This window comes from Equus caballus, chromosome 10 (genome assembly GCF_041296265.1).
Source record: "Equus caballus isolate H_3958 breed thoroughbred chromosome 10, TB-T2T, whole genome shotgun sequence".
Lineage (NCBI taxonomy): Eukaryota > Metazoa > Chordata > Mammalia > Perissodactyla > Equidae > Equus > Equus caballus.
Window position 1 is genome coordinate 58,007,606 of NC_091693.1, and position 27,339 is coordinate 58,034,944.

At 36.6% G+C, this 27,339-nt stretch overlaps 1 protein-coding gene across 9 annotated transcripts in view; it reads right to left on the reverse strand.

Moving 5' to 3' along the window:
• The window catches only part of USP45 (ubiquitin specific peptidase 45), a 65,599-nt gene that overhangs the window by 26,554 nt on the left and 11,706 nt on the right, over positions 1–27,339 (reverse strand). For 5 of the 9 annotated variants that reach the window (XR_011422109.1, XR_011422110.1, XM_001503881.6 and 2 more), the window contains exons 5-9: positions 26,066–26,166; positions 13,209–13,351; positions 12,717–12,812; positions 8,936–9,066; positions 1,538–1,625 (exon numbers count right to left, since the gene is read on the reverse strand). Coding sequence is in view for 7 of the 9 variants with exons in the window: in XM_001503881.6 (XP_001503931.1) it covers positions 1,538–1,625; positions 8,936–9,066; positions 12,717–12,812; positions 13,209–13,351; positions 26,066–26,166 (559 nt within the window). In the remaining 2 variants the exon portion in view is untranslated. Of the gene's footprint in view, positions 1–1,537; positions 1,626–8,935; positions 9,087–12,716; positions 12,813–13,208; positions 13,372–26,065; positions 26,167–27,339 lie in introns of those variants that run through there. The other 4 variants (XM_070223596.1, XM_023650848.2, XM_070223595.1 and 1 more) reach the window with 3 other exon arrangements.

Consider the following 27,339-nt stretch of genomic DNA (forward strand, 5'->3'; position numbering starts at 1 on the left):
AACACTTTCAAAAGTTGAATTCAACTAATTTAATATGAAAATCAATAAACAGCCAATTAAGGATGGGATTATTAATATACAGTGTTTGATAGCAGGAGGGAGTGATGAACTCATTCTTTAAGAAAATTTATAAGAAAAAATTAGAACTCTAACTCTCTTCACTGAAAACTGGCCATTAGGAATAAAGAAACACTACAATGTTACAGTTCAAACAAAGTAGGATTAAAGAAAAAAGGGGAGAGAGGGGAGAGTCCACCCTGCCTAGTAACACAGCAACACCTACCACAAGCATATGAACACATCATTTTCACATGGTTGCTTCACTACATATTAATATATAGACTAAGAAGTTCAGATGCTGGGCCCAGACCTACATGACTCATCAGCCATGCTGTGGCGGAGACCCACGTATGAAATAGAGGAAGATTGGCATGGATGTTAGCTCAGGGCTAATCTTCCTCAAGCAAAATAAAAAAGAGGAAGATTAGCAACAGATGTTAGCTCAGGACTAATCTTCCTCAGCAAAAAAAAAAAAAAAAGAAAAAAAGGAGAGAAGTGTATTCACTTTGAACAGAAAACAGGATTTCGCCTGTTATGACAAGTACGATTGACAGGTGCTGTCCATAGTACTATGTTGAGAATGATTCTGAGGCTGAATCCAGACTCAGCAGAACTGTTATGAGTGATTAGCAATATCTGCTATGACTGAGAAAGGGGGAAAACGGAGGGTATGTGCTACATATTTGATATCTTTAATATCTTGCATTCTCTCTGAAAAATTGTATCCTATTTACATAGGACCCAACCAAAAAAGTTGCATTTAATATTAAAGTCAACAAATAATTAAGGGATAGGATTACAATAAACATTGTTTGGGGAATCTATCCCGTCCATAAGCCATTCCTTGTTTTCTCAGAAATATTCCCTGGTCCAGGAGGCTGGGACCCCACTCCCCTAGTCACAAGTGACTGATCCCTGAGTGGATCCTAATCCACCATGGGAAAATGAAGTTTCTCTCCCTTGGGAATTTAGCATTGGGATTCACAAACAGTCAGTTTTGTTTTTATATATGCAGAACTGCAACGTGCAAACTACGGTGGTCAGGTGCCACCATTCACACAGAGGAGCAGAGAAACTACTCAGTCTGCAAAGAGCTGAACACAGAAAATCTATGAGAGCCAGAGAAACCAGACAAATAAAGAGAAAGCTTCCTGAGAAACTTCCTGTCTCTGTATCCCCAGCTACATCCCCCTTCACCTGGATTCATAGATTCCCTTTTCTTTATTTAAGCTAGTTTGAATTGATGTTATTTATAGCCAAAGAGTATTAACTAATTAAGAACAATGGGGTTGTAAAAGGGTGAAAAAAATAATCTTATAGTAGAAGAGGCAAAAAAATAAGGGAAGAATAAATAGAATAGTTAGAAAAAAAATCAAATTATTTCTCAACCGTACATTAAAATTATGGTAGAATTAATTCCTTGAGTTTTGAACTCCCCTTTTAAAGAGTATGAGGGACAAACAAAAAGAAACCTGACCTTCGTTTCTTCTGTCCTCACTGCATCCAGCAGATAGTGCAGAAGCTCCTGACTGTCCTGTTGTTGGAAACTTTTAAATCGAGGGGCCCTGTGATTTAAAAACAAAACAGGAAAAAAAAAAAAGAACAATCATTCCATTAAAAATATACTACTATTATTTAAAATCACTTTGAAATAACACACAGTCAAAGATTCAGTTTAGTCCTTTTTCTACTAAGTAGAAAGACAAAATGTGATTACTGTTCCAATTACGATGAGATCTTAGTGCACTGAGAATATGACTATCATTTATTAAACAACTGCTACATGCCAAGCACAGGACATATGTTAAGCTTTACATGTTAAGTCACATAATCCTCAAACAAGCTTAGAATGTACTATTTTCTCCAGCTTATAAATTAGGGCTCAAAGGGGTTATTTAAATAATTTGCAAGGCCACATGGCGAGCAAAATCACAGTATTCAAACCCAAACCACTGTGATCTATTACTTTCCTACCTTAAATGACCAAAAGAAAAGCAAGAGATTACTTCTATTAAAATAAAGAACTATGAACTGAGATCTGTGTGAATGTATTTATTTTAAGGATTTGACAATTAGATTTCCTCCACATTAATTAAATAAAAGGATCAAGTGCTATTCATGAAGACAATGACATAGCAAATATTTAGTTGATTTCAGTAATTTTAAAAAGTAAAATTTTCTGCAATAAACTCCAAAGCTACAATGAATATTTTTGTCTTACATGCAATAAATACTAAATTTATAAAGTGCTCTGATCTAAGATGAAGAAAGAATTTTGTCAAAACAATCCAAAATACTAAAAATATCTTATGATAGTACAAGACAAGTTTACAGTGCAACACATCATTTGATATACACGACAGTTCCTATTAAGGAATTCAAACTTAATATGAACTCCATTTTACACTTGACAAAAGTGAAGAACAGGCTAAATGCCACTGACATAAACCCAGGTCTTTTGATCCTTTAGTCCAGTACTTTAAGTATTATTCCTACTTATCTCATGACAAACAGTCATTCTAGTAACGCACTACTGTGAGTCCTTGGTGCTAAAAAGCTATCTCAACTAGTACTGAATCTAGCCTGTAACAGGAACCCTCATTTCAGTTACTCAGTCTTCCTAAGAAGAAGCAAAAAGCAGCCTGAGACTGAGAACACTTCCATTTACTCCCATGGTGGGCTTCCCTTTCTGTATGTAGTGGATAGTGCCCACCTCCTAGATCAGAGGTGAGGACAGAAACCAAGGTGGACACAAATTCCAACCCTATTTGGGCCTCCACAGCTGGAGTCCATGAAACCCAGAAATTGTATGACACTATACTCGTGCTGTGCTGTAGGTATCAAGGAAGGTCAGTGAAGTGGAAGAAGACTGGAAGGGGAAATGGAAATCCTTCAGAGACCCTTACCAGCGAGGTGGCAGGTAGGAGGGGACAGCTTATGGCTTTCCAAGCAGACACACAGGAAGGAAATCATTCCTGAACCAAGGAGAGACTATCTCCACCATGTCTCTGCCTACAGCCCCATCTCAACCATGCGCAAAGCACCTCCCACCTTCTAAACCACTGAAGCAAAGTTCATAAACCTAAATTTTTTTTTACTTGCTTCTTTTTACCTAGGACTGGGGGAAAAAATCGTATCACAACTTACAGAATCTCTAAAGGAGCCTATCTGAGCTGCCAATACCAAAAGAGACCTTCAAACCTAAAAGATAAAAAGCAAAAAATCCGCAAATATATGAAAAGACTCACCCTATTCAAAATAAGGGGAAAACTAAACATTCAAAGGAAGTGTCCCTTAGTAAAAGTGTTACTGTGGAAAAGAGGAGCAAACTTTAAAAAAATCTCAAGTTGTGAGCCCGACCCTGTAGGTGAGTGGTTAAAGTTCCACATGCTCCACTTTCGCAGCCCAGGGTCATGGGTTCAGATCCTGGGCATGAACCTACTCCACTCACCAGCCACACTGTGGAGGTGTCCCACACACAAAAAAAATAGCAGAGGATTGGCACAGATGTTAGTTCAGGGCTAATATTCCTCAGCAAAAAACAAACAAAAACTTAAGTTGTAAGAGGAAAATGTATGCATGTTCATAAAGTAGGAATAGAATGTCAAGGAAAAGAAATTTAAAATGAGAGAATTTGTAGAGATGTTTTCTGGGTGAAGATGAATCCGTCCAGTGATAATCCAAAAATTTTGTTTACTCCAAACATACCAACAAAATATAAAAAGAGAAAACAAAAGGCATAAGTGGGACTCAATATAAAATAAATCCTACAGAGCAAAAATAGAATATAAAAGAGTAGGAAACAAAAAAACAAACTTGATGGGCTCTGGGTCTGAAAGAGTTTAGCCCTGAAGAGCAGAGAAAACTCAAAGTCCTTCACCTCAGACAGGAACCTGAGCCAGGCTCACTGAATAAGGATGGTTGACCTTACCAAGAGCCTGAAAGGAAGCCCTTAGGCAAATGTTGCCTAAAGCTACAACAGAAGACAGACACAGCCTAGGGACCCGAAGCTGAGCCAAGCCTTCTACACACTCTGTACATCCCCAAAACTATGCAGCACAGTAACCATAAACCATTAAGAGAACTGGATCTCCAAGGCCAGCCTGGAGAGTTGGGGTGAGGCTATCTCAAAACTTAAAATTTTTAGGGACAGAGAGAAGTTGGGTATGGGAAAGGAGGTGATGGGAGTGGCAGGGGAAACAACGAGGGATGGAGGAAACAGGAAAGGCCGTAAAGACAGGGGAGGACAAACAAACAAATCTACTCCAAAGGCATCTACAAACTAATATTATAAAACACATAGAGTAATCTAATGTTAAAAAAATCAAAACTGAAATGAATATCCTTCACTCCAAATAAGTTTTATAGAACTGTCCAAAAGACGTTACAATAAAAATGTTGAGAATATCTAAAAACTTAAAGGCATAACTGCCAAGAAAAGCCTAAATATTAAGAAAAATAGGAAAAAATTCAATAAGAACATGTAGATATTGAGAAGATAGCCAATTCAAAACCACAGATAAAAAATATAAAAGAGAGATAAACACAATAGCCAGTTGAAGAGTGAATCAGTAAATTAGAAGATAATACTGAAGAACATACCCAGAATACTGGAATAACACTGTACTTTCATTCTATCTTGAGAATTTGGTGGCAGTCCTTAAGGTACATGACACACCACAGAATATCACAAAACTAGAAATACATATGTATTTCCTCATGGAGGAAACCCAAAGAAAGCTCAGTACATTAATATTAGTTTGCAACATGAAGGAGTAAAGGAAGCAAAAGACAGGCATGAATGAGAATGGAGAAACAGAATCACTCTACAGCATCTCTGAACCTTTTAAGGAAAAGTGCATGTAAAAACTGATGAAATCCAAAAAAGATCTGTACTAGCACTGAGGGTATTGTGTTAATGTCAATTTCCTGATTTTGACAACACACTGTTGTTATGTAAGGTACTATCACTGGGGGAAGCTGGATGAAGGGTACGCAAGAACTCTGTACTCTTCCTGCAACTTCTTGTGAATCGACTGCAAAACAACAAGGTATTTAAAAAAAAAAAAAAGGTCAGAAGAAAGTTGAAGAACTTGCTCCCAACAAGCATCTCAAGTGGTCAAAGTGTCTGACAATCACCATTACGTCATGCATCACTTAATGACGGTAATACTTTCTGAGAAATGCATCTTTAGACAATTTCATCATTGTGCCAACATCATAGAGTGTACATACACAAGCCTAGATGGGATAGCCTACTACACACCTAGGCTATATGGTACTAATCTTATGGAGCTACTGTCATATATGAGGTCTGTCATTGACTGAAACTTTATTATGCAATATATGACTATAACAGAAACTTCAAGAGATTGGTTCAACTTAGAAAAATCAATCAATGCAAACACAACACAGATGAATCTCAAAATAATTAGGCCAAGTGAAAGAGTCAGATAAAACAGAGTACATGTTGTATGATTCCATTTATATAGAATTCTAAAAAATGGAAACTAATCTATAGTGACAAAAAGAAGGTGGGTGGAGGGGCCAGCCTGGTGCCATAGTGGTTGGGTTCGCACACTCTGCTTCAGTAGCCTAGGGTTCACGGGTTAGGATCCTGGGCATGGACCTACACAGCACTCATCAAACCCTGTATGGCAGCATCCCACATACAAAATAGAGGAGGATTGGCACAGATGTCAGCTCAGGGACAATCTTCCTCAAGCAAAAAGAGGAAGGCTGGCAATAGATGTGAGCTCAGGGCCAATCTTCCTCACACAAAAAAACCCCAACAAACAGGTAGGCAGAAGCCCAGGGCCAAGGCTTAAGGGAGGAAGTCCAGAGACGGGCCCAAGAAAACTTTTAGGGGTAATGAATAGATTCATCATATTGATTGTGGCCATGGTATCACAACTGTACATATATGTCAAAACTAAACATTAGTACACTTTAAATATGTACAGTTTATTGTATGTCAAATATACTTCATTAAAGCTACTCAGAACATCCATTAACACAATTCACTGTTTTCAACAGATTTTTTTAAAACCCATGATTATTTCAATAAATACAGAAAAAACATTTGATAAAATCCAATATCCATTCTTTTTTCTTAAAAAGTAACAAGCATTTATTATCTCATGGTTTCTGTGGGCCAGGAATCAAGGTGTACCAATATCTATTCTTTTTTTTTTTTTTAAGGAAGATTAGCCCTGAGCTAACATCCATGCCCATCTTCCTCTACTTTATATGTGGGATGCCTACCACAGCATGGCTTGACAAGTGGTGCCATGTCTGCATCCAGGATCTGAACCAGCGAACCCCGGGCCACCAAAGTGAAACATGCAAACTTAACCAATGAGCCACCGAGCTGGCCCCACCAATACCCATTCTTGATAGGAACTCTCAGAAGAAACTAGGAATGAGAATTTCCTCAACCTGATAAAAGGCATCTATGAAAAACCTACAGCTATTATCGTACTTAAGAATGAAAGACTACATGCTCTGCCCCTGATATCAAGAACAAAGCAAGGATGCCCACTCCACACTTCACCATTATACTAGAGGTCCTTGACAGTGATATAAGGTAATAAAAAGATATAAAAGGATACAGATTGGAAAGGAAGGAATAAAATGGTCTTTATTTACCAATGACATTATTGTCTACATAGGAAATACCAAAGATTCTACATAAAGCTGCTATAACCGGTAAGTGAATTGAGCAAGGCAGCAAGAAACAAGGTCACTATACAAAAATCAACTGTATTTCCATAAATTAGTAATGAACAATTGGAAATTGTTTTAAAAGTACCAATTTACAATAAACAGCATTAAAAAACATGAAATTCTTAAGGTAAATCTAAGAAAATATATGCAGGATTTGTTCACACAAAACTTTGATGAGAGAAATCAAATAACTGAAAAGATATGTCATAATCACGCATAGGAAAATGCAACATTGTTAAGATGCCATTTCTCTCCAAATTGATCTACACATTCAATGCAATCTCAGTTGACAAACTGATTCTAAAATTCATACAAAAAAGCAAAGAATCTAGAATAGTTCAAAGAAAAAAAAAAAAGAGGAAAATTCGAGAACTCACACTATCCAATTCCAAGACTTCCTATGAAACCACAGTAATCAAGACAGAGCAGTAATGGGGTAAGAAGAGACACACAGGTCAACACTATAGAACAGAGACCAAAACAGACCCAACTGAGCTTAAATCTTCACCTGATTTTTTTTTTTAAATCACTTTTTCAAATGTATATCTCTTCTTAAACAAAATAAAGCAAAAGAAAATGCAATTTTTGAATGTTTTCAAATAGTTTGATCCAGTAATCCTATTTATCCTATAGATGTACTCTCACAAGTACAATTCTATAAATATGTACACACACATACACACATGCATATATACACACACATATATACATATGTAAAATCAAATAAGTTATATCCACATGTACTAATACAGAAAGATGTACAAAATACATTAAGCAAGACAAGCAAATTGTAAATAATTTGCATATGTCTGCGTATGCATAATCACTTTTGAAAAGAATAACAGATAATAGTTTGAATTTTTATCCATGAGTACTTATTTTAATAATTTTAAAAATTTTATAGATCTTTATAAAACCAGAATGAAATGATACAAAACAAAATTATTTTTCGCAGAGTCACAAGGAAATTTCTAAAGCACATAATGTCCTAAAAATTTTTTAACTCTATGAAGCATCCATGTCTGAGACTATTTTGAGGGCTTTTTTGTTCCTCAGGCTTTGAAAAAATAGCATTTGCCAACCCAGTGAAACATAATAAACCCTCTATATTTTGGACTACATTTAAAATACCATGGCACATTATGCTAAGTGAAATAAGCCAGTCACAGAAAGACAAATACTGCATGATTCCATTTATATAAGGAATCTAAAAGAGTCAACTTCACAGAATCAGAGAGTGGAATGGTAATTGCCGGGGGTGAGGAGGATATGAGGAGTTGCTAATCAATGGGCATCAAGTTTCATTCAAGCAAGATGAATGCGCTCTAGAGGTCTGCTGTTCAACATTGTATCTATAGTCAACAATACTACATTGGACATGATACATGGCACAGGATAACTAGCTTGAATTGAAATGGAATTTTAAAGCCTGTAGATACCGAAAAACACAAGTTTATGTTGAAAGAATTTTGTTTCTATATATTTTAGTAATTGTGGACTGTGTGAGTCTATGCACTCCATGACAGGGTCCATTTTTAACACATTATACGTTGTGTACTCCTGGATTCTAGCAAGTACCTGTCACCAAGTAAGCTCTCCATTTTCTAGATGAAAGAATAAATTAATGCACTAAAGTCAAGTCAGCTCCTTTATGGTATGTGTTTTATTTCCAGGCACACAGGGATTTTGTTTTTAAACATACTGGAATATCTTGACAAATTCACTTAAACTCTATTTGCCTCATAGCTCATCTTTAAAAACAAGGAAACTAGATTAGTGATTATAGCACATTTAGTTTATAATTCTATACTTTTCTTACTTCATGTATTCCCATGGGCTTCTGAGCCAGGACAGACCCCGGTTTGAATCCTGGCTTTGTCACCATGAAGCTAGGTAAGCTACTCAACTTCTGTGAGTCTCAGTTTCCTTATACATAAAATAGGGATAAACAATCTCTTTTTCAGAGTATTATGAGATATAATTTACAAAAAGCACAGAGCTGCAACTAAACAAATGTTAATTCTTTCTCTTGGTAGTCTAGGCAATAACAGCAATGTTAGAGAAAGACTGAAACTACTCATATTAAGTGATAAATACATTCGATTTTGTAACTCATGATTATTTATATTAAGAAAGTAGATGCACCCACTTCTGACAAAGCTGATTAAAAAGAACTTTAGGAGAAAGCGGTCCTTTTTCAGTCTCCTTCATGCTGTGAAGAAACAGGAACAAGGCTGAGGTCAATGGTCCGGGGCTTGAAAGTTCCACCACTAATGGGTCCTTTAAAAATATGATCAACTCTATGTCAGAAATATAAAATTTTAAAATATTATTAAAAATCTAAGAGTTATACTTTGTTTAAAATGACAACCAAATCGCCTCGAGTGTAGTAAGAAACTTCATTCCCTCATATACAAAATGAATATATAAAAATGGAAAACAGAATCAAATGCCTTACCTTGAAAAACACCGGTATTCTCATATCCTCTGCCTTTTACTAAATGAAACTATCAGCTGAAGAGTGAAATTACCAATCTTTAGTTGTTTGTAACTGTCCCTTAATGTGCGGTCCTAAAAGTAAAATTACTCATCCACTTGCTATTTGTACATCTCCACAAATAATCACAAATTATATTTATTAGCAAAACTCCAAACACTTCTCTTCTCTGAATATTTCACTAAAAAAATAAGGAATTGGATATTACGTCACAAAATTTGTACATCATCTCCCATCATTAAAGGAGAGTCACATGAAGCTTGGCAAAAGCAGCTGAAATTGTGTGAAGGATCAACACACTTTATTCTAGAATTTTTTTTCCCCACAAAGTTTTGTGTTTTAAAATGTTGTCTTCACCAGTAACCCCCTCTTCTTACAGAAAACAAATAAAAAACAGACCCCAAATATAATTCTCGGACATTACAAAATGTTATCCTCTAAGGTAACTATCAAATATGTTATCTAATTCACATATTCATGAAATACCTGTTACATATGTATTACATACCAACTATCCTTAAAAATCCACCATCTGGCTAAAATCACAGAAAGGACAAGTTACAATTTTCCATAGTTTTTGAACATCAAAAGTGCTTTTTGCTATGTTAAGTAAATTGAAAGTTACCTCAAGGGTCAAAAATAAAATCTAAGGGGCTGGCCCCATGGCCAAGGGCTTAAAGGTCTGTGTGCCCCGCTTCAGTGGCCTGGGTTCGCAGGTTCGGATCCTGGGCACAGACCTGCTCCACTCACCAGCTATACTGTGGCAGCCTCCCACATATAAAGTGGAGGACGACTGGCACGGACATTAGCTCAGGGCTACTCTTCCTCAAGCAAAAAGAGGAGGATTGGCCTTGGATGTTACCTCAGGGCAAATCCCCCTCACCAAAAAAATAAATAAATAACATCTAAGGCAGTTTCAAAGCCTAAGCACTAAGGTATACTATCCTCTACTCCCAACTAAAGCATTTTTAGACAAAATAAAAAACTTCAGAATTTGAGTAAATAACCCTAGTTTTTAAAAACACACTTAAACTGTGAAAACAAAAGTAAGTTTGCTGATGAGAATGCTTTACGGATGACTCATACACACGTGTTGACAGAAAGAAGCCAAATACAAGAGTGATATTGTATGATTTCATTTATGTGCAATATTAAAACAGGTAAAACTAATCTGTCCTGTTGGAAACCAGGTTAGTGGCTATCCTTGTGGGGTCGGGAGGGAGTGGACAGAGTGAGCCTGAGGGGGCCTTCCAGCTGCTGGTAGTGTTCTGTATCTTGAGCAAACTGATGGCTAGTTTCAGTTCATTGTGTTCAGTCCGTGAAAATTCAATCAGCTATACACTTACAAGGTACTCTTTTCTTACGAATAGTTTACGAAAAAGTTTTTTAAAGTAAGCACACTGCTGATATGCATATAAATACTAACAAACTGAATCCAGCAACATATAAGAATAATAATACATCATAACTGAGGAGAGTTTGTCCCAGGAATACAAGACAGGTTTAACATTTGAAAAAATCAAGGTAATTTACCACATTAACAGAGAACAAAAGAAAAACCACATGATAATCTCAACAGATGCAGGAAAAGCACTTGACAAAATTCAACATCCATTCATGATGAAACTCTCAGAAAACTAGGAACAGAAGGGAATGTCCTCAACCTTATCAGGGACATCTATGAAAAACCTAGGTAACTTCATTCTTAATAACAGTGAAAGACTGAATGTTTTTCCTCTAATTTGGGGATTAAGGCAAGAATGTCTGCTCTCATCTCTTCTATTCAACAAGTTACTGGTGGTTGGAGCCAGCACAAGAAGGTAAGGAAAAAAAACAAAAGGTATACAGGTTACAAAGGACAAAGTAAAACTGGAGATTGAAAGAGTGGTGATCTACACCAACAGTCCCACAGCTTACGTCAACTGTATGTCCTAAAACCTAAGACCTAGGGTTTGAAAACTTCCCTCTTAGAATGACACAAACCTCAAGTGATCAGTTACATCTAAATGCCATACAGTAATCTGGAGACACAGCTCCATGTGTGAAATACTTAAACTTAACACCCAATCATATTCAATAGGAAATCTTTTCAAACGACTAAGCATTAACTTCCATTTACTGAAGCAGTCTTCACTACCTCACTACACTTTAGAAGAGAGTACTGGGATCTACCATAAAACCTGTAAGGGGCTGAACAGGCACTGAGTTTACAGGCCGCCTTTTCAACAAAAAAATACAACAATATTGTCCTTCAAAACTGCCTCCTTGGAAGAAAAATCAATTACTACATTGGCTAAGAATTTTTAGAAGGCCTCTTTCTTATATGTTTTGAAAAGCTAGATCACGAGCTATAAATACACTCTCTCTCCCTCTGAAACACACACTTAAATTAATTTCTAACTAAAATCATTATTACTAGTATCAACGCCCTCCAGCCAAAGACCACCAGGAACACACCTGTAGTTGAACAAGGTGGGTTTATTACTTGTTGCACTGAGGGAGAACACACGCCATGGGGAACATGGGGGCAGGCGGTCTCAATAAGAGGGTATTCGAAAGAACGCACATAGGATCAGGTAATTTGGGGGAAGAGTCTAAGGAAGTGGAGCTCTGCTCTTGATTGAATGCTGTCAGAAAAAAGTGGGGGTAATTAATTCTCCGATAGGGTATCTCGATAAATCTCACCTTTAGCAGGTGGAGGCTAGAATGAGGATAAAACTATAACTAGTAAAGAAGTAGCAGTCACTTATTTTGGCCAAGAGAGAGGGTGTTTGGGGTTTTCTAAGTGGTAATCTTGTTTTTGTCTGTGTTTAGACAAAATTATGAAGTAGCCTTGCTTTGACTCATTTCTGTCTTAGGGTAACCTAGCCTAGGTTGGTATTCTGTGAGATTGTTTGAAAAACAGGGCCTAACTGTGGGTGCCAGGCCAGCTTCTGAATGTTAGAGGTTGTTTTCCTTCTTTTTTAAATTTCTCACTAGCTTAAAAACCCATTATCAGACTAGACTCCAAAAAACCTTTAGACGCTCACTATTAAAAATAAATCTCTCTTTAAAAAACACAAATGCTATTTTAAGAAAATGTCACCAGTAACCACAAAACAGGTCCTAGTCATTTTGCTCAACAAAAGTCAAACCCCTTTTGTTTTTTTCTAGTATGTTTGTTTGAAAGCGGCCTCACAACTTTTGCATTGTTTGACCCATAACATGTTTGAATAATAACATATCTTAAAGTTATGATTTTAGAAGTTTTAAATCTGATTATTTTCACTAAATGCTTTTGAACTATTTTTTTCAAATCCTCTGACTACCATCTCTCGTGCTGAGATAGATAGCTGATATCTACAGTTGATAGTTCTGAGAAAGAGAGGGAGAGTTCAGCAACATCAGTGGCCCATCTGAAAAGAGCGATTACCCAGACAGTTACACTTCTTACCAGCTGAGAGTCTGAGGAAGGAGAAATCTTCAGTTTTGTACCATTTTCTTTGCTCTCATTCATCAGTTCAGTAAGAATGTAAGACTGTGCCAAGTTCTAAGCAAAAACAAAAGTGTTCAGATTCAGTTATAATATGCCTCTTATTTTATGGAATAAATATTCTCTCAAAGTTTCAAATTTCATCTAGCATAGCAAAAAAATGTTTTAAAGTTTTAAAAAATTTAATTGAACACATTTCACATTTAATAAATGTCACTATTACTGATGTAACCATGGAAAAATACAGAGAGGACCTTTCAGATGCAATGTAGAAAAAAAGGCACATGTATGTGTATGACAGTGGCTACCAATAGCCTGAAACAAACAAAAAGAAAACAGAGAAATTTCTAGATGATCATTTAGCAGTCATCTGACAGTCTATAGATGTGCCAATAAATACAAATTAATTAAAATTATCTTTTACATTTTACAAAGCTTTCTGATGGCTCTTACCTGCATGACTGCATTAAAAAAGCAAGTATTTCCTAAATTCGTAATTCCTTTTACAGACGGTCCACTGCTACCCTTCCTTGCTTTCATCTTTTCATCTATTTCACATTTTTCTTCACAAAGTTTTATGACTCTGGAAAATGCACCTAAGTTAGAGAAAACATAACTGACATGAGATGTAAAATTAAGTATGTATCATCTGACATAATTTAAATATCTTATTTAAAATTAAATGAGATTTTTCTGGTGAATCAGTGTTCCTGAAGGACAAGAATACAAACACAATGCCTCTGGTTTTGTATCTTACTGCTAAAGCAAATAATTTTAATTCATTTAATATACACATCTGTATCTCACACTACATTGCAGAATAAATTTCAGATGAATTAAAAAATATTAAAGGATAAAGTAGAAAAAAGATCAAGATCTTGGTTTCTAAATACCATTCCTCATTAGAAGGAATGAAGATTCCTTGAAGGAAAGGCTGATTCTAAACCTAGGGCAGCAAAGAGGCAAATGAGCCTATAACATTTTTGTTGTGCCAGAAAATAAGTGCTCAAAAAAGTGAAATGTCAAAATACAGGGGCATCATTTTGAATAAGTTCCCACCGGTCCAATCTCAATATCAAAATAAAGAAGGACACTAGTAAATCACTACTCACGCAACAAAATGAACATGTCTGGATCAATAGTAAATAGATTTTAAAATGAGAATAAAAGGGAGAAAACTCTTCCTTACAAGAGAATGCCAACTAATGAACAGAAGAAATGATGGAATTAGAAAATCACCATAAAGCGGCAAATTTTTTGGTAATGTTCTTACAGCTTTTCACTCGGTTTGAAATTGTCAAAATAAAAAGTTAAAAAAAAATTAACAGAGGGGCTGGCCCCGTGGCCGAGTGGTTGGGTTTGCGCGCTCCGCTGCAGGCGGCCCAGTGTTTCGTTGGTTCGAATCCTGGGTGCGGACATGGCACTGCTCATCAAACCACGCTGAGGCAGCGTCCCACATGCCACAACTAGAAGGACCCACAACGAAGAATATGAAACTATGTACCGGGGGGCTTTGGGGAGAAAAAGGAAAAATAAAATCTTTAAAAAAAAAAAAATCTTCCTTTAAAAAAAAAAAATTAACAGAATTATATTATAATATAAAAAGTAAAATACCTAAGTGTATGGTACATAAGTGCATGTTTTGGGCTTAACAACTTGCATAATTAATGCAGACTTGCAAATTAAAATATCAGTTCATCATGTCTAACGACAATGTGAAAATGAAGAACAGTTCCCAACATTCATAAACTGACATGGTTGACTATATCTATTTAACAGCAGACTACTTTCTGAATCATCATAACTTGAAGTTTGACAGGAAATTCCCAAGTTCTCAAATCTTTTGGTTTTAACTGAATGTTTTTTAAATTCCTTTCAACATTCACATTTTATAATTCTTCAGAATTGTATGTTTTATTCATCTAATACTGATATGCTGCCTTGCATTGCTAATTAACTTTTAAATATTTGGCTGTCTCTCTCTCCAATCAGACTGATGGAGATCAGAGAATGTCTCTTATGTCTGTTCCTTCTTCCACAGGAGTGTGATGTTGGGGAGAACACACATAATAAAAATTCAATATAAATGAAAACCTACAAGATTAAACAGCAAATACAGTACAATTTTAGCCCTCTATGTCTCTGATGAGTTCTTAAGAGGAAAGAAGTTAAGACATGCCCTCCTCACCCCACTCCCCCTTGTGCACAACGGCATCAGAGGAGATGAACAGGATAGAGATGGCCCTGTTCCCAGGGACAGGAGCAGAAAACAAACACCAGAAAGAGAAACTTTAGTCTTGGGTACTGGCAGACTGATGTCATGCACACCCTGTTGGTTCAAATACAGCTTGACTTGGCACCTGTGACTTTTGCCAAAGAAAAGCCATCTAGATATGGGGCTCCAGTATCAATCAAAGGAAATTAACACATTTTCTCATGGGGTTTTCATAAGGATTAAACAAGCTACTATTTGCAAAGCACCTGGCATGGTAAGCAGTATGTGTGTGAAAAACAGCCCAGAGAGACCTCCAAAAATTGTTATTTGTGCCAAAATCCCTATCTTCATGAGCTATCTTTCATGTCCATTGTTTATCTGTTCTCACTTTTTTCTTCTCTTTATTCATTTTCTGTACTTTCTCGGTTTTTTTCCTCAAGTTTATCTCTTGTTTCGAATTGGATTTTCTGAACTGCTAATATGAGTTTTGCCTTTTATATTGACTTTGTGGCTTTCATAATTTCTTAGCTGTTCTTTTTAACATGTGGAAACATTTTACCTCAGAAAGAAAAATGGTGGTTTCTAAGATGTTTCATTAAGCAAACCTATCACATGGAAAAGATTTCTCTTTCAAGTCTTAACAACTTTTCTCTTACCCTGCGATGCAATATTTTTTCATAAACCCTATTACCTTTTTTTCCTTTTTTCCTGCTTGTTTATTCTTTAAACATTATTGTTGTTACTGGATGTCCATTGTCCAGATACTAAAGAGTAGTTTTTAACTCCCAACCCTAGAATTCCCAGTAAACACAGATAAGAACTAGCAAGAGAAACCTCTTTTCTTGTCCTCCAGATATTAAAATAAGTGATAAGAATTAAACTGCATACTAGAGCTTGGGGGCAAAGGTTGGTAAAAATCAATGGAGAAGGTCCTGGAAGTGCAGAGGCCAGGCATGGAAAAAAGGAAAAGTGGGAAAAGGCCAGACAGTATTCAAACCTGCAAGTGAATGGCAAAGCAAAGGAGAAAAGCCAGTCAGTGCTTGAGAAGCACTGCACAAACAAGAGGAGGTCCCACCCGGATCCTGGCTGGGTGTGCAAATGACAGCAGTCATCTCTTAATTATACCTGAGATCCCAACTAGAGCCTCAAGTTGGCAGGTTCAGGCTCTCATTACAGCTGTTGCCACTAGATGGTTTCCTAGTGATTTTTATGAGACTTAAGATGAAAGAGTAATTCTATCCAAGCATTACTCCATCTTTTTGGGCAAGGCTGTTACTGTGAATTTACATTTACAAAACTCAGTCTCCAACTGATTAAGTGATTTGCCCAAGATCATAATGATAATCTTTTGATTACAAATCCATTGTCATTTTACTACCTAACTTCTCTTCAGTAATTTATATAGGATGAGAAGAATTACAAAAGAAAGTAGGGCAAGATTCTTACAGATTTGGGTATATGGAACCCTGAACCAATATGACTCCTCAAAAGTATTTCCTTTAGTTAACATTCTTAATAAACGTTGCCATATTTTTTAGCTTATTAACATAGAAACAAGAATGGGTGGGGAAATAAACTATATATAAAAATATAACATACGTATAAATACATGTTTATTATTCATTTGGGAAAACACTTCCAGAAATAAATTATATTTCAATCTTATAAGAATAGCATTTTCTAAACCATACCATGGAAATGATTTATGTATCTGTGTACCACATTTACTCATCAGTTTTCAAAACATCTGGGATAGCATCCTAAAGTAAACAATGTTCATAAGACCATCTGGACAAAACTGCAGGCGAAAAAAAAGCATAAACATATGGAAAAACAGATTTTACCCTTCCCTTCAGCAGTAAGGGATGACAAATGTCGAACCTAGATATATCCACGCTTCACTGTGCGATGCTTTTCAGCACCACCTGGCTCTCCATGCACAGCCACCAAATATGGACAGCACTGCCAGAAAGAACGTATCCACAGGGCAATGACAATAAAAATAGCTTATTTCATGGTTAAATAGCCACTTCACACAAGTGGCAAGGGTCTGTTTGTTGACTTTTACATGTAAGTCTGTGAGAATATATTCAAAATTAATTAAGCTATTAGACTTGAATATTAAATTGATCAGATAATTTAACTAGGAAATAGAATGACATTTTCTAAAAACTATTTGAAAGTGTTTTATTTAAAGTGTGAGTTTAAAAAATGCAGTGCAAGTTTTTCATTTTACTAAATAGCACATTTATAAAATGTAACAATTCAAATTCAATTGATTTATCAAATGCCCATTGTGTGCCAGGTACTATATGAACCACTATAATTATTTATACTTAATTGCTTATGATCTATGACTAGAGTAGAAGGAATTGATACACAGTGAACAGCATAGAGATATTAAACCTTAAATTCATGGTCATATTTTAGTAAAATTTTTAGAAACATACATTTGCTCACTAAGAAACTGTCAGCTGAGCTTAAGATTCTAGTTTAAAACAAGGGTGTCTGACATGTAAACACGTATGTGTGTTAAATAAAAAACAATTTATTACTTCTAATGAAGAATGACTATTGATCATTTTGTTTTAAGAGACAACAAGGCTTTCTCAATCTGGCAGTAATTTTAGGTCATATCCACTTTAAGAACTCTTCCTTCATAAACACAGAACTAAATTCATGAAGGACCCAACTTCAAGATGTTTTGAAGCCTGGTACAATTAAAAGGACAAAGCTGATACAGCAATAACAACAACAACAAAAAAAGATAAACTATACGCAATTTTGATTATCAATCATTTGTTTTGCTCTCCTCAAGTTTTCCCCAAACCCATGAAAAAAATGCCCATAATTAGAGAGAATAATCATAGAATCTTTGGATTAGAAGGTTATTTTTTTAAAACGCATTTACTCTATCTCACCTTATTTATCTCCTTTATATTACCAAGACTGTCGTCAGATATTGCACTTTTGTAAAAAAAAATAACATAAACCCCAGAATGCAAAGAGAGAAAACTTCAGGCATTCTAGATAAAATTTTTAAAGCTGTTTGTATGTCTCTGTAGTTTACCTTTAAGAGTATAATCTGAGTACTCGAAGAACAGCTGGTTAATTGTATAGACCTGATAGGTTTTGTACATACTTTAGGCCTTGCACCAGCAAAGCAAAAACAAGGAAAAATAAAAATAAGAACCGTTTTCAACAACTTGGCTAAGACTAACACTATCTAAAAAGTAATTCTTAAGTACCTCAAATTTTTCTACCATAAAAATGACTCCAATACAAAGATCCTGTAATTATCTTTTTTAAAACAAGCTTAAAGATATTAAACCATAAATATTCAAAAACAAAAACTTAATGTACCAGAAAACTTTAGGTGAATATCTTTATAATCTTGGAGCACAAAAGACTTTCAAAGCATGACCGCAAAGGCTAAAAAACCACTACAGAAAAGATTGACAGACCTGCAACAATGACATTAAAAACTTCACTATTGCCAAAAAAAGAAAAATACCCAAAAAACTATAAATAAAATTAACACCAAAAAATGGGTACTCTTGTCAACTATACCCTTTGTATAATCTTTCTGGAGAGCAGTTTAAGAACAGTTATCAAAATTTAAGATATGTTTATAAATTGGCCAGAAATTCCAAAAAATTTAACCTATGGAAATAAAAGAGCAAGTACACAGAGATGCAGTCTTGTTTATCATGGGAAAAAACTGAAAACAATCCATAGCAGACTTGTTGTGAAGTAATAGTAAATGTCTCTCTTTTCTCAAAGGTATAAACATCTGTGAACTGCCTTAGTTCAACCAGAAGAGGAATACTGGCACTCCCCGAGTTTCCCATAGGCATGGGGAAAGTATTCCGCAGTTTGCTGATTTAAAGAAAGAATTTGAGAGCTTTCTCTCCTCTGATAATTATCCCCATTGTAGAGACAACTATGAAATCCAGGCACACAGCTAGTTGGTGGCAGAGAGAGTAGATTCAAAGCCAGGCAGTTTGGCTTCAGAATCCACACACAACTATTATGATCTACTCTCTGTCTGTATAATAATGGAGGATAAGGTTAATAAGTGTGATAATTTAAGACACTAATGAAATGCTAGTGGTGATATGAAAGAAAAGGCCACTACTCTTAAGCAAAAGCTGGATGTAACCAACTGCTAGAAGTCTTTGGTGTATGAATTTGTAGCTTTAAAATAGTTTATAAGAGCCCTTCTCATAGGATTTTCAAAAGAATTAAGACCTAATCGCCTACTCACCCATTGTATGCAATTAACTTCTCCCTATGCTTCTGGAAAGGTACTAGTTAGTGCCATCTTCGGGAGAACTGACAAAATAGTCACTCAAATAATTTTCTATGTTCTGTAGTTCGCATAAGGAACTTGGGATTTAAATCTCTATAGGTAACAGTAAGTTGTTTTCAAAATGTCCAACATATTTTTGTCCCTAAACACATTTGTACATGAAAATAACTATTTCTAGTACCTATTTTTGAAAATGCAAATGTCTTAGGGATACAACTGTCACTTTATAACAGAACAATGTATTACTCTAAAAAAAAGTTAAAGTATTACATTACATTCAAACTGTTACTGTAAAGGGGCACAATATTATTTATCCTCAGATCCCAAGTACCATTTACTTTATTTCAAAAAAAGATACAGCAAACTTAGACTTAACAAAACTAAAAGAACCAACATAACTCATGTCTTTTTACACCAAGAATGGATTTAACAGAATATAATGTTTTATGCTCTCTTTAAGCTCCTTGAAAATGGCACCCCACCACTATTAAAATTATGGGACAAATTTATTGATTTAGAAAAGAATGTGGTTTTGTCAATCATCAATCTAGTTCACAAAAAGCAAACCAATATTCAATGATATTATTTCACCAGGAATTCCTGTATTCTATAAGTGTTTATAGAATACTTACACGACATTTACAGGACTATCAGAGTGACAAGCCTTTCAGAGAACACTGGCCTACTTTTTAATATTACATATTTCTGGGTGGGTCTCATAAGAAAGTTTTCTGGCTCTTTATCAATCTTGTGTTATAGATGACCTTTTCATTATACAGGGATTTTGTTTGTTGTTTTTAGTTTTCTGGTATGCGTCTGAGGGGGAGGATGTGGAGGGTTGTTTTTTTTTTTAAAGCAAATCCTAGCATCAGATGTGAAATCTACACAGCTGTAAGCATTCTTCTGGGAACCTGCACTGGGGTCCCCTCAACTGTTTAATGCAATTACCTAAACCAGTCATGTAGTAGTAATGTAATTTGCCCATTTCCACAGCTGAAAAGAAGTTTAATCTTTAAAGAGTGAGTAAAAAGGAAAAACTTGCTGCTCCTCTACTCCTCTACCTTGGAACCAAATAATAAATGCTTCCCCTGTTTATTCTCAAAACTCCACTAACTCCTCGTTAGAGTTAGAAATGCCACATGCCTTAGAAATCTTTATTCGGTCATGTAACAAACTGATAATGCCACACGAATGGGCAGTTATCACACAAAGACATTCCTATCTAACTCTGTACTACAGTCAAGTGATTTTTCCAAAAATACAAAACTGATCACCCACTTCTCTGCTTCAAATCTATTAGTGGTTCCTCACTGCCTGTAGGATAGACTCTCATCTCACAAGGCCCTTCAATACCTGTTCTTACTTACCTCTAGAGTCCCACCTCTCACCATCCCCTCAACATCAGAAAACTCAACCTTGCAGCCCTATAAAACTCCCAGAACTTACCAAGCTCCCTCGTCCATGAGCTATTTCCTCCGCCTGGAACACATGCCCCTTCCTTCTTTGCCTAGCTAATTTCTAGATATCCTTCAGCTCTAAATGTCTTCTCCTCCAGGATAAATAAAACGTCCTGGCTCCTCCAGGGTGGGTTAGACACTGCTCCAAAGTGTTCTCATAGACCCCTGTACTTGCTCCATCACAGCACTATTTAAACAAGCAATTATAATTAAGTGTGACTTGTCAATATCCCTCACAGGACCAAAACATCAATAATAGCAGGCACTGAGGAACAGACCTGTCTCATTCACTACTCTATCTCCAATATCTAGCACAGCATCTGGCACAAAGCAGAAACTCAAATATATTAGAAACTGAATGAATAAATAATTTTGACATTAATATTCAGGATTTTTTGGTGAAAATGCAAAACTTGTCTACTTTTTCAGTACAAACTGGTCACATGCTATTTCAGTTCAATTCAGCAATTATTTACTGCCTGACCACACGAGAATCAAACAGAATATAAACCAGGGTACAATCCTCAAGGAAGGTACAGTTTTATAAATAAGACTCATATAGATCCTAAAGCTAAACACCACAAAGCCGTGTGTTATTAAATTCTAAAGTAGGCTGCATAGAAGAAAGAGATAAGACAAAGGACTGGGAAAGTGTCCTTGAAGTAGGACTTGAGCTGAGCCTTAGGGCAAGTAAGGCTGAAAATAGAAAATAGACAGAAATGGATGGCTCAGCAGTTCTGAAAGTGGATCTGAAGACCCCCTCCTCCTTTCAGGGGTCCTGAAGGTCAAAAGTATTTTATAATAAGCCAAAGACGTTATTTGTATTTTTTACTTCATTCTCAATTATACAACGCAGTTTTCCAGAAGTTACACGCCATGTGGTACCACAACAGATTGAATGCAGAAGTAGAGATGAGAATCCAGCTGTTTCTATTAAGCAGACATTACAGAGATTTGTGAAAATGTAAAACAACGTCACTTAAGTTTGTGTTGTTTTGCTATCTTTCCTAAAAATAGGTTATTTATGTTAACATGCCATGGAATTATTGCTCTTTTTCAGTGAGTTAATAAATATTTTAATCTGTCTAGTTTTAATTTCTAATATGATAAATATCGATAGCTATAGCCTACCCAACCTACCTAACCTAAAGGGCTACTGAGACCAAAAGCTGAGATTCACGGAACTACTTGTTTGTAGAATGGATGGGGCAGCAGCCCAGATTCTATGCAGAGAACTGAACTAGATGTATTAGATATGACATTAGCTCACCCACTGCACAACTTAAAAACATATTTAAAGTACAGATACAAGCTTTCCTCTCAGTGGAGTTATTTTTACTTAATGTAAAATATATTATTATTAATTATTAATATATATTTTAAATCATTCTTATCTTCCCACCAAAGCACAATATATACGGTTTCATATTATTTTTGAATTACCATATACATACATACGTTTTTACTTTTTTTTTTTTGAGGAAGATTAGCCCTGAGCTAACATCTGCTGCCAATCCTCCTCTTTTTGCTGAGGAAGACTGGTCCTGAGCTAACATCCGTGCCCATCTTCCTCTACTTTATATGTGGGATGCCTACCACAGCATGTCTTGTCAAGCGGTACCATGTCCGCACTCGGGATCCAAACCAGTGAACCCCGGGCCACCAAAGCGGACACGCGCACTTAACTGCTGTGCCACCGGGCCAGCCCTTGTTTTTACATTTCTACAGTCTTCACAATTATCATTTAAAATAGCTGCATAATCATATCAAGCATTCTTACAAACCTCAATAGCAACTTTCATATTTGATTTTTAAACTATTTTATAAAAACATACTACAGCCTAATACAAGAAGGAACATGGCAGATTACTTTCCCAAAAAACGTACGTCTAGAATGCCAAGGGATCTTATTTTAAATCAAACTTGCCTGAGAGATCCTGTAGCCTGGAACACAAAGATGATGACATTTTGCCCTAGAACTTCTGGAAGCCTTGACCTCGGAACCGTCTCTCCCTAAAAAGGCTCTACATAGCCTCAAACTCCCTCAGGAACCTGTTTCCCATGATTCCAGGTGCTACCCATGGTTCCATAAACACAATTAAAGCTCACACTGGTGCCTCCCACCACCTGAACCGATTTCCTCTCTCACCTCTGCCCATCCAAAGCTCACCCTTCAAGGGTCGGCTGGAAAGCTCAGCCATGATTCCTTCTGGGTTCCTTTCAACTGAACATTACATCCCTCTTTGAATAGCTGAAGGCCTTGGTGTGAACATCGCCCAAACTACAAATTCTATTCCGCTTTCCTTATCATTACTTTTTCATCTCACACCCTCTTTAAGATATTAAACTTCTTTAGGGCAGGAACTGTCTTATCAATCTCTACTGCCTGAAGCACCATGGAAAGAGGGAGAAAGTGCTGGGGAAAATGAGGCCCAGACAAACCCTAATTGGCCCCAGGTCACAGAGCTGGTGATGGAAGGAGTCAGATTCGAATGCCAGACCCCCCTGCCTCAAATCCATGCTCTTTCTACCACACCATCCCATGTGCCCTACCTTACATCCTTCGTGATGACAAATACTCAAGAAATATGTAACACTGAATGGAGGTAGACTGGCTTTGTTCTTAACCTCAAGAAACCTCTAAGGCAAAAATTCCAGAGAAAATAATTTCTACAATTGTACTTTTGCCACCCTTGGCATTTTCCCTATGAATATTCTTATTACGGCCAACAAAACAAATTTAATGTACAATTCTCAGGAGACAGCATTAAGAACAACATCTGTTCCTGAAGTATTAATGTCTATTACCACCATATTGTCCTGGTTCATTTGAGAAGAACTGGAGCTGTGACTATTATGCTTGCGACAGAGTAAGATTTCAATATTTGTTGAATAAATAAATGAATGAGTGATGAAATTAATCATTTCTTCTGCTGTCCAGGAACCTGAGTTTACCTCTTCTAGTTCCTCCTCCAATTTCTTCACTATTACTGCCTCAGAGCAACAGGTAACAAAAACAATGGTATATTGGGCTATGGACAATACAACTGACTGGGGCCAGCCCGGTGGCCTGGCGGTTAAGTTCACGTGCTCCACTTTGGCAGCCCAGGGTTCACAGGTTCAGATCCTGGGCGCAGACCTAGCACGGCTTTCAAGCCATGCTGTGGCAGGCATCTCACATAAAATAGAGGAAGATGGGTACAGATGTTAGCTCAGGGCTAATCTTCCTCAAAAAAAAAAACAAAACACAACTGACAACCACATTTTTATGTAATTTTTCAGTTTCTCAGGTCACCGATTAAGCAGTTCAATTCTGCTTCACAGGCATTTCAAAATTATCATGTCCATTCACCTACTTAATCAAAATCCTGAGGTTTGTATTTGATTCCTCCCACTCTCCTTCACTCATTACATCTAATCCACCCACTTTCCACCAGTGCCTCTACTAGTCTCGCACCTGCCCTAACACAATAACCTCCTTTAACCTTCTTAATGACCTCCCCGCCTCCACTCTTAACCCCCAAGAGTCATTCTCCATATAGCAATCAGAGTAATCTCTATTAAAAAAAGATGAAATGACTGTTACTCCCCTGCTTAAAACACTTTAATAGCTTCCATTAACTTCAAGTAAAATAAAAATTCCTTACCATGGAATTCCTTACAGTGTCCTTTGTGATCTGCCCACCTACCTCTTGACTTCATCTCATTCTACTCCCTCCCAGCAAACCACACTCCAGCCATACTGGCCTTTCTTATCACTGCCACCACTAGATTACCACCTACCACTGCAATCTGCTCTTTTTCTTTGTAACACTTATCAGAGTTCTTATATATTTGCTTATTTTTTGTCTGTCTCTCCCATTAATCTCTAAACCCCAAGGGGGCAAGATAAAACTGTTTTTGTCTTACCGCTACATATAGAATAAAGTGTGAAACCTGGCACGTGGCAGGCACTTAATATTTCTGAATGAAGAAACTGCTTCCCTAGTATACTCTTAATTTATATTAACATGTATTACATATTGCTTATATGTTAATTAAAAAAAGCATAGAACATAAAATACACACAATTAACAAAAGTATATAACATATAATACATTACTATTGCATAATAAAGGATTTGGCTGCCCTTTGTCTCAAGTTCCTGAGAAGTACCCTCTAAATCCTTGGATCTCCAGAGTGACAGGAGTGTTTTTTTTAATTCACAGTGGGCCCCTCAGACCACACTTGATAGTTTATGTTAATAAAGACAACAAAGTGTCTTTTTTATTCATCGTGGGCCCCTAGACAGTTTATGCTAATGAGATGACTCAGGATGGGAGCTAGCTGAGCCCGAAAGATCAACGGTGTGATTAGAGGGTTAGGGTGCTGGAGACTGAGTTAAACGTGTGGCCAATGATTCAGTCAGTCATGTCAACGCAACGAAACCCCAAAACAACTCTGGCCATCAAAGCTCCAGTGAGCTGGCCTATTTAACAACACTCTGTGTGTGTTGTCACACATCACTGTGCTGGAAGGTGCTGCGTCCTGACTCCACAGGAAGAAGACACAGCAGCTTCATGGTTGGGACCCTCCCAAATCTTGCCCTATGTGACTCTTCTTTTAGCTGGTCCTGATTTGCATCTTTTTTTCTGCTGTAATAAAACTGTAATTCTAAGTATAGCACTTTCCTGAGTTCTGTGAGTCATTCTAACAAATTATTGAATGTAGGGAGGGTAGTGGGAACCCCTGAGTACACAGCAGCCAGTTGGTCAGAAATGCGGGAGGCCTGAGCACCCCTGAAGTGAGGGCAATCTCGTGTGGGACTGAGCCTAATCTGCAAGCTTAGCCTAAGGCAAGGGAGTTAGTGTCCGAACTGTGGTACAACTACGTAACAAGCAATAGATATCATTTCATAAATATGTGTCCAGCACCATGCAAGTATTTTTACATAGGCTATTTATAAATTATAAATCTTTAGAAAACATTTCTAAGCCTCACAACAATCCCATACGATAGAATTAGCATCCTAAGTTTTTAAGTAAGGAAGCTAAGGAGTAAAAAGCCACATGAAGAGTAAGTAATTTAGGTGGAACCTAAATTCAAACTCAGCACTGTTTGACTCCAAACCCCACAGTCTAGTCACTACCCTCTCCAGCTTCTCATTACTGGTTATGTAAATACCACTCAGGATAACATCACAAGATTGCTACCTAAGAATGCATGGCACTCGTCCTGAGCGGTCACAGTAAAATATAAGATACTCTTTATGAATTCATGAATTCTTTATATGAAATATAAAATATTGTTCTTTAATACAAATTTCTTTAGCAGCTGCTTTACTTACTTGTTTGTGTTTTAGAAATATGTTTCTGGAGGAAATCAACTATCTGAGCCAAAACCTTCTTATTACAATGCGTTGATAATTTTTCATCACACTCATAACACCTGAAAAAAATATAAAATTTAGGCAAATATTAGGAAAGTATCTTCAATATTTTGCACATCAGGTAATAAGGTTGGTATTTATCCACTCTGTCTTTAAGTTATGGGGCAAGGGGGATACACAGGGTGAGGCACCAGGTAAGTCTAGAGAAATAAGCTGGGGACAGTTCATACAGAGCTTTATCGTTCAAATTAAAGTTTTGTAGTTTACCCTAAGTGTAATGGAATGCCACGAGGGGTTTTTAAGAAGGGTAATGAAATCACCCAATTTACGTTTTAAAAACATCACTCTGACTAGTGTCAGATTGGAGGGCATCAGAAATAGAAGCAGACCAGGGCAGGAGTGGATTTGGAGAGAAATGAACAATTTTATATATTTCCAGGTAGAAATAGTAATGAATTAGATAGAAAAGATAAGGGAGAGGAAAGTGTCAAAAAAAACCTGCCATGGGAAGGGAGAAGCACATGCGTGTGTCAGTGATTCTCAAACAGGAGCAGTTTTGCCCCCCAGGAGGGACATTTGGCAATGTTTGGAGACATTTTTGGTTGTCACAACTGAGGAAGCTGCCAATGGCCTCCAGTGGGTAGAGGCCAGGAATGCTTCTAAACATCCCACAATGAAAAGGACAGTGCCCTCACAACAAAGAATTGTCGGCCCAAATGACCAGAAAGCTGAGTTTGAGAAATCCTGGTCTAGATGAAACGAGACTTGCTGTGAGTCGGTGATGTTTAAAGCTGGGTGATGGGGACAGAGGAATTCACCATACCATTTTGTCTACTTTTGCTAAAAGGTTAAAAACTAAAATAAGATAAAAAGGGGAAGAAAATAACTGCCGGGCTTCTGGCTTGAATACTTAAGCGATGGGGATTCCAATCATAGAGAGGGGGAAGACTGGACGAGATACTGTTTATTTTGCTTGGGGCTTATTTGGGAGGAGAGTGTTAGGATTTTCAAAAGCGCATCTTTTTCAGAAAACTACTCTCCACTAATTTTACTCATTAGTGAATACAGTATTAGTAAAGGTTTCTTGTATATATTATCATTATCTGTTTCCTTTATCTTCATGAGATCCAATGATCCAATAAGAATGTGTGTTTGACTGTGTTCTATAAATGTATGCGTTACAACAATACTACCTTCTATATTCACAATCTTCTTACTTATAACTATTAGTA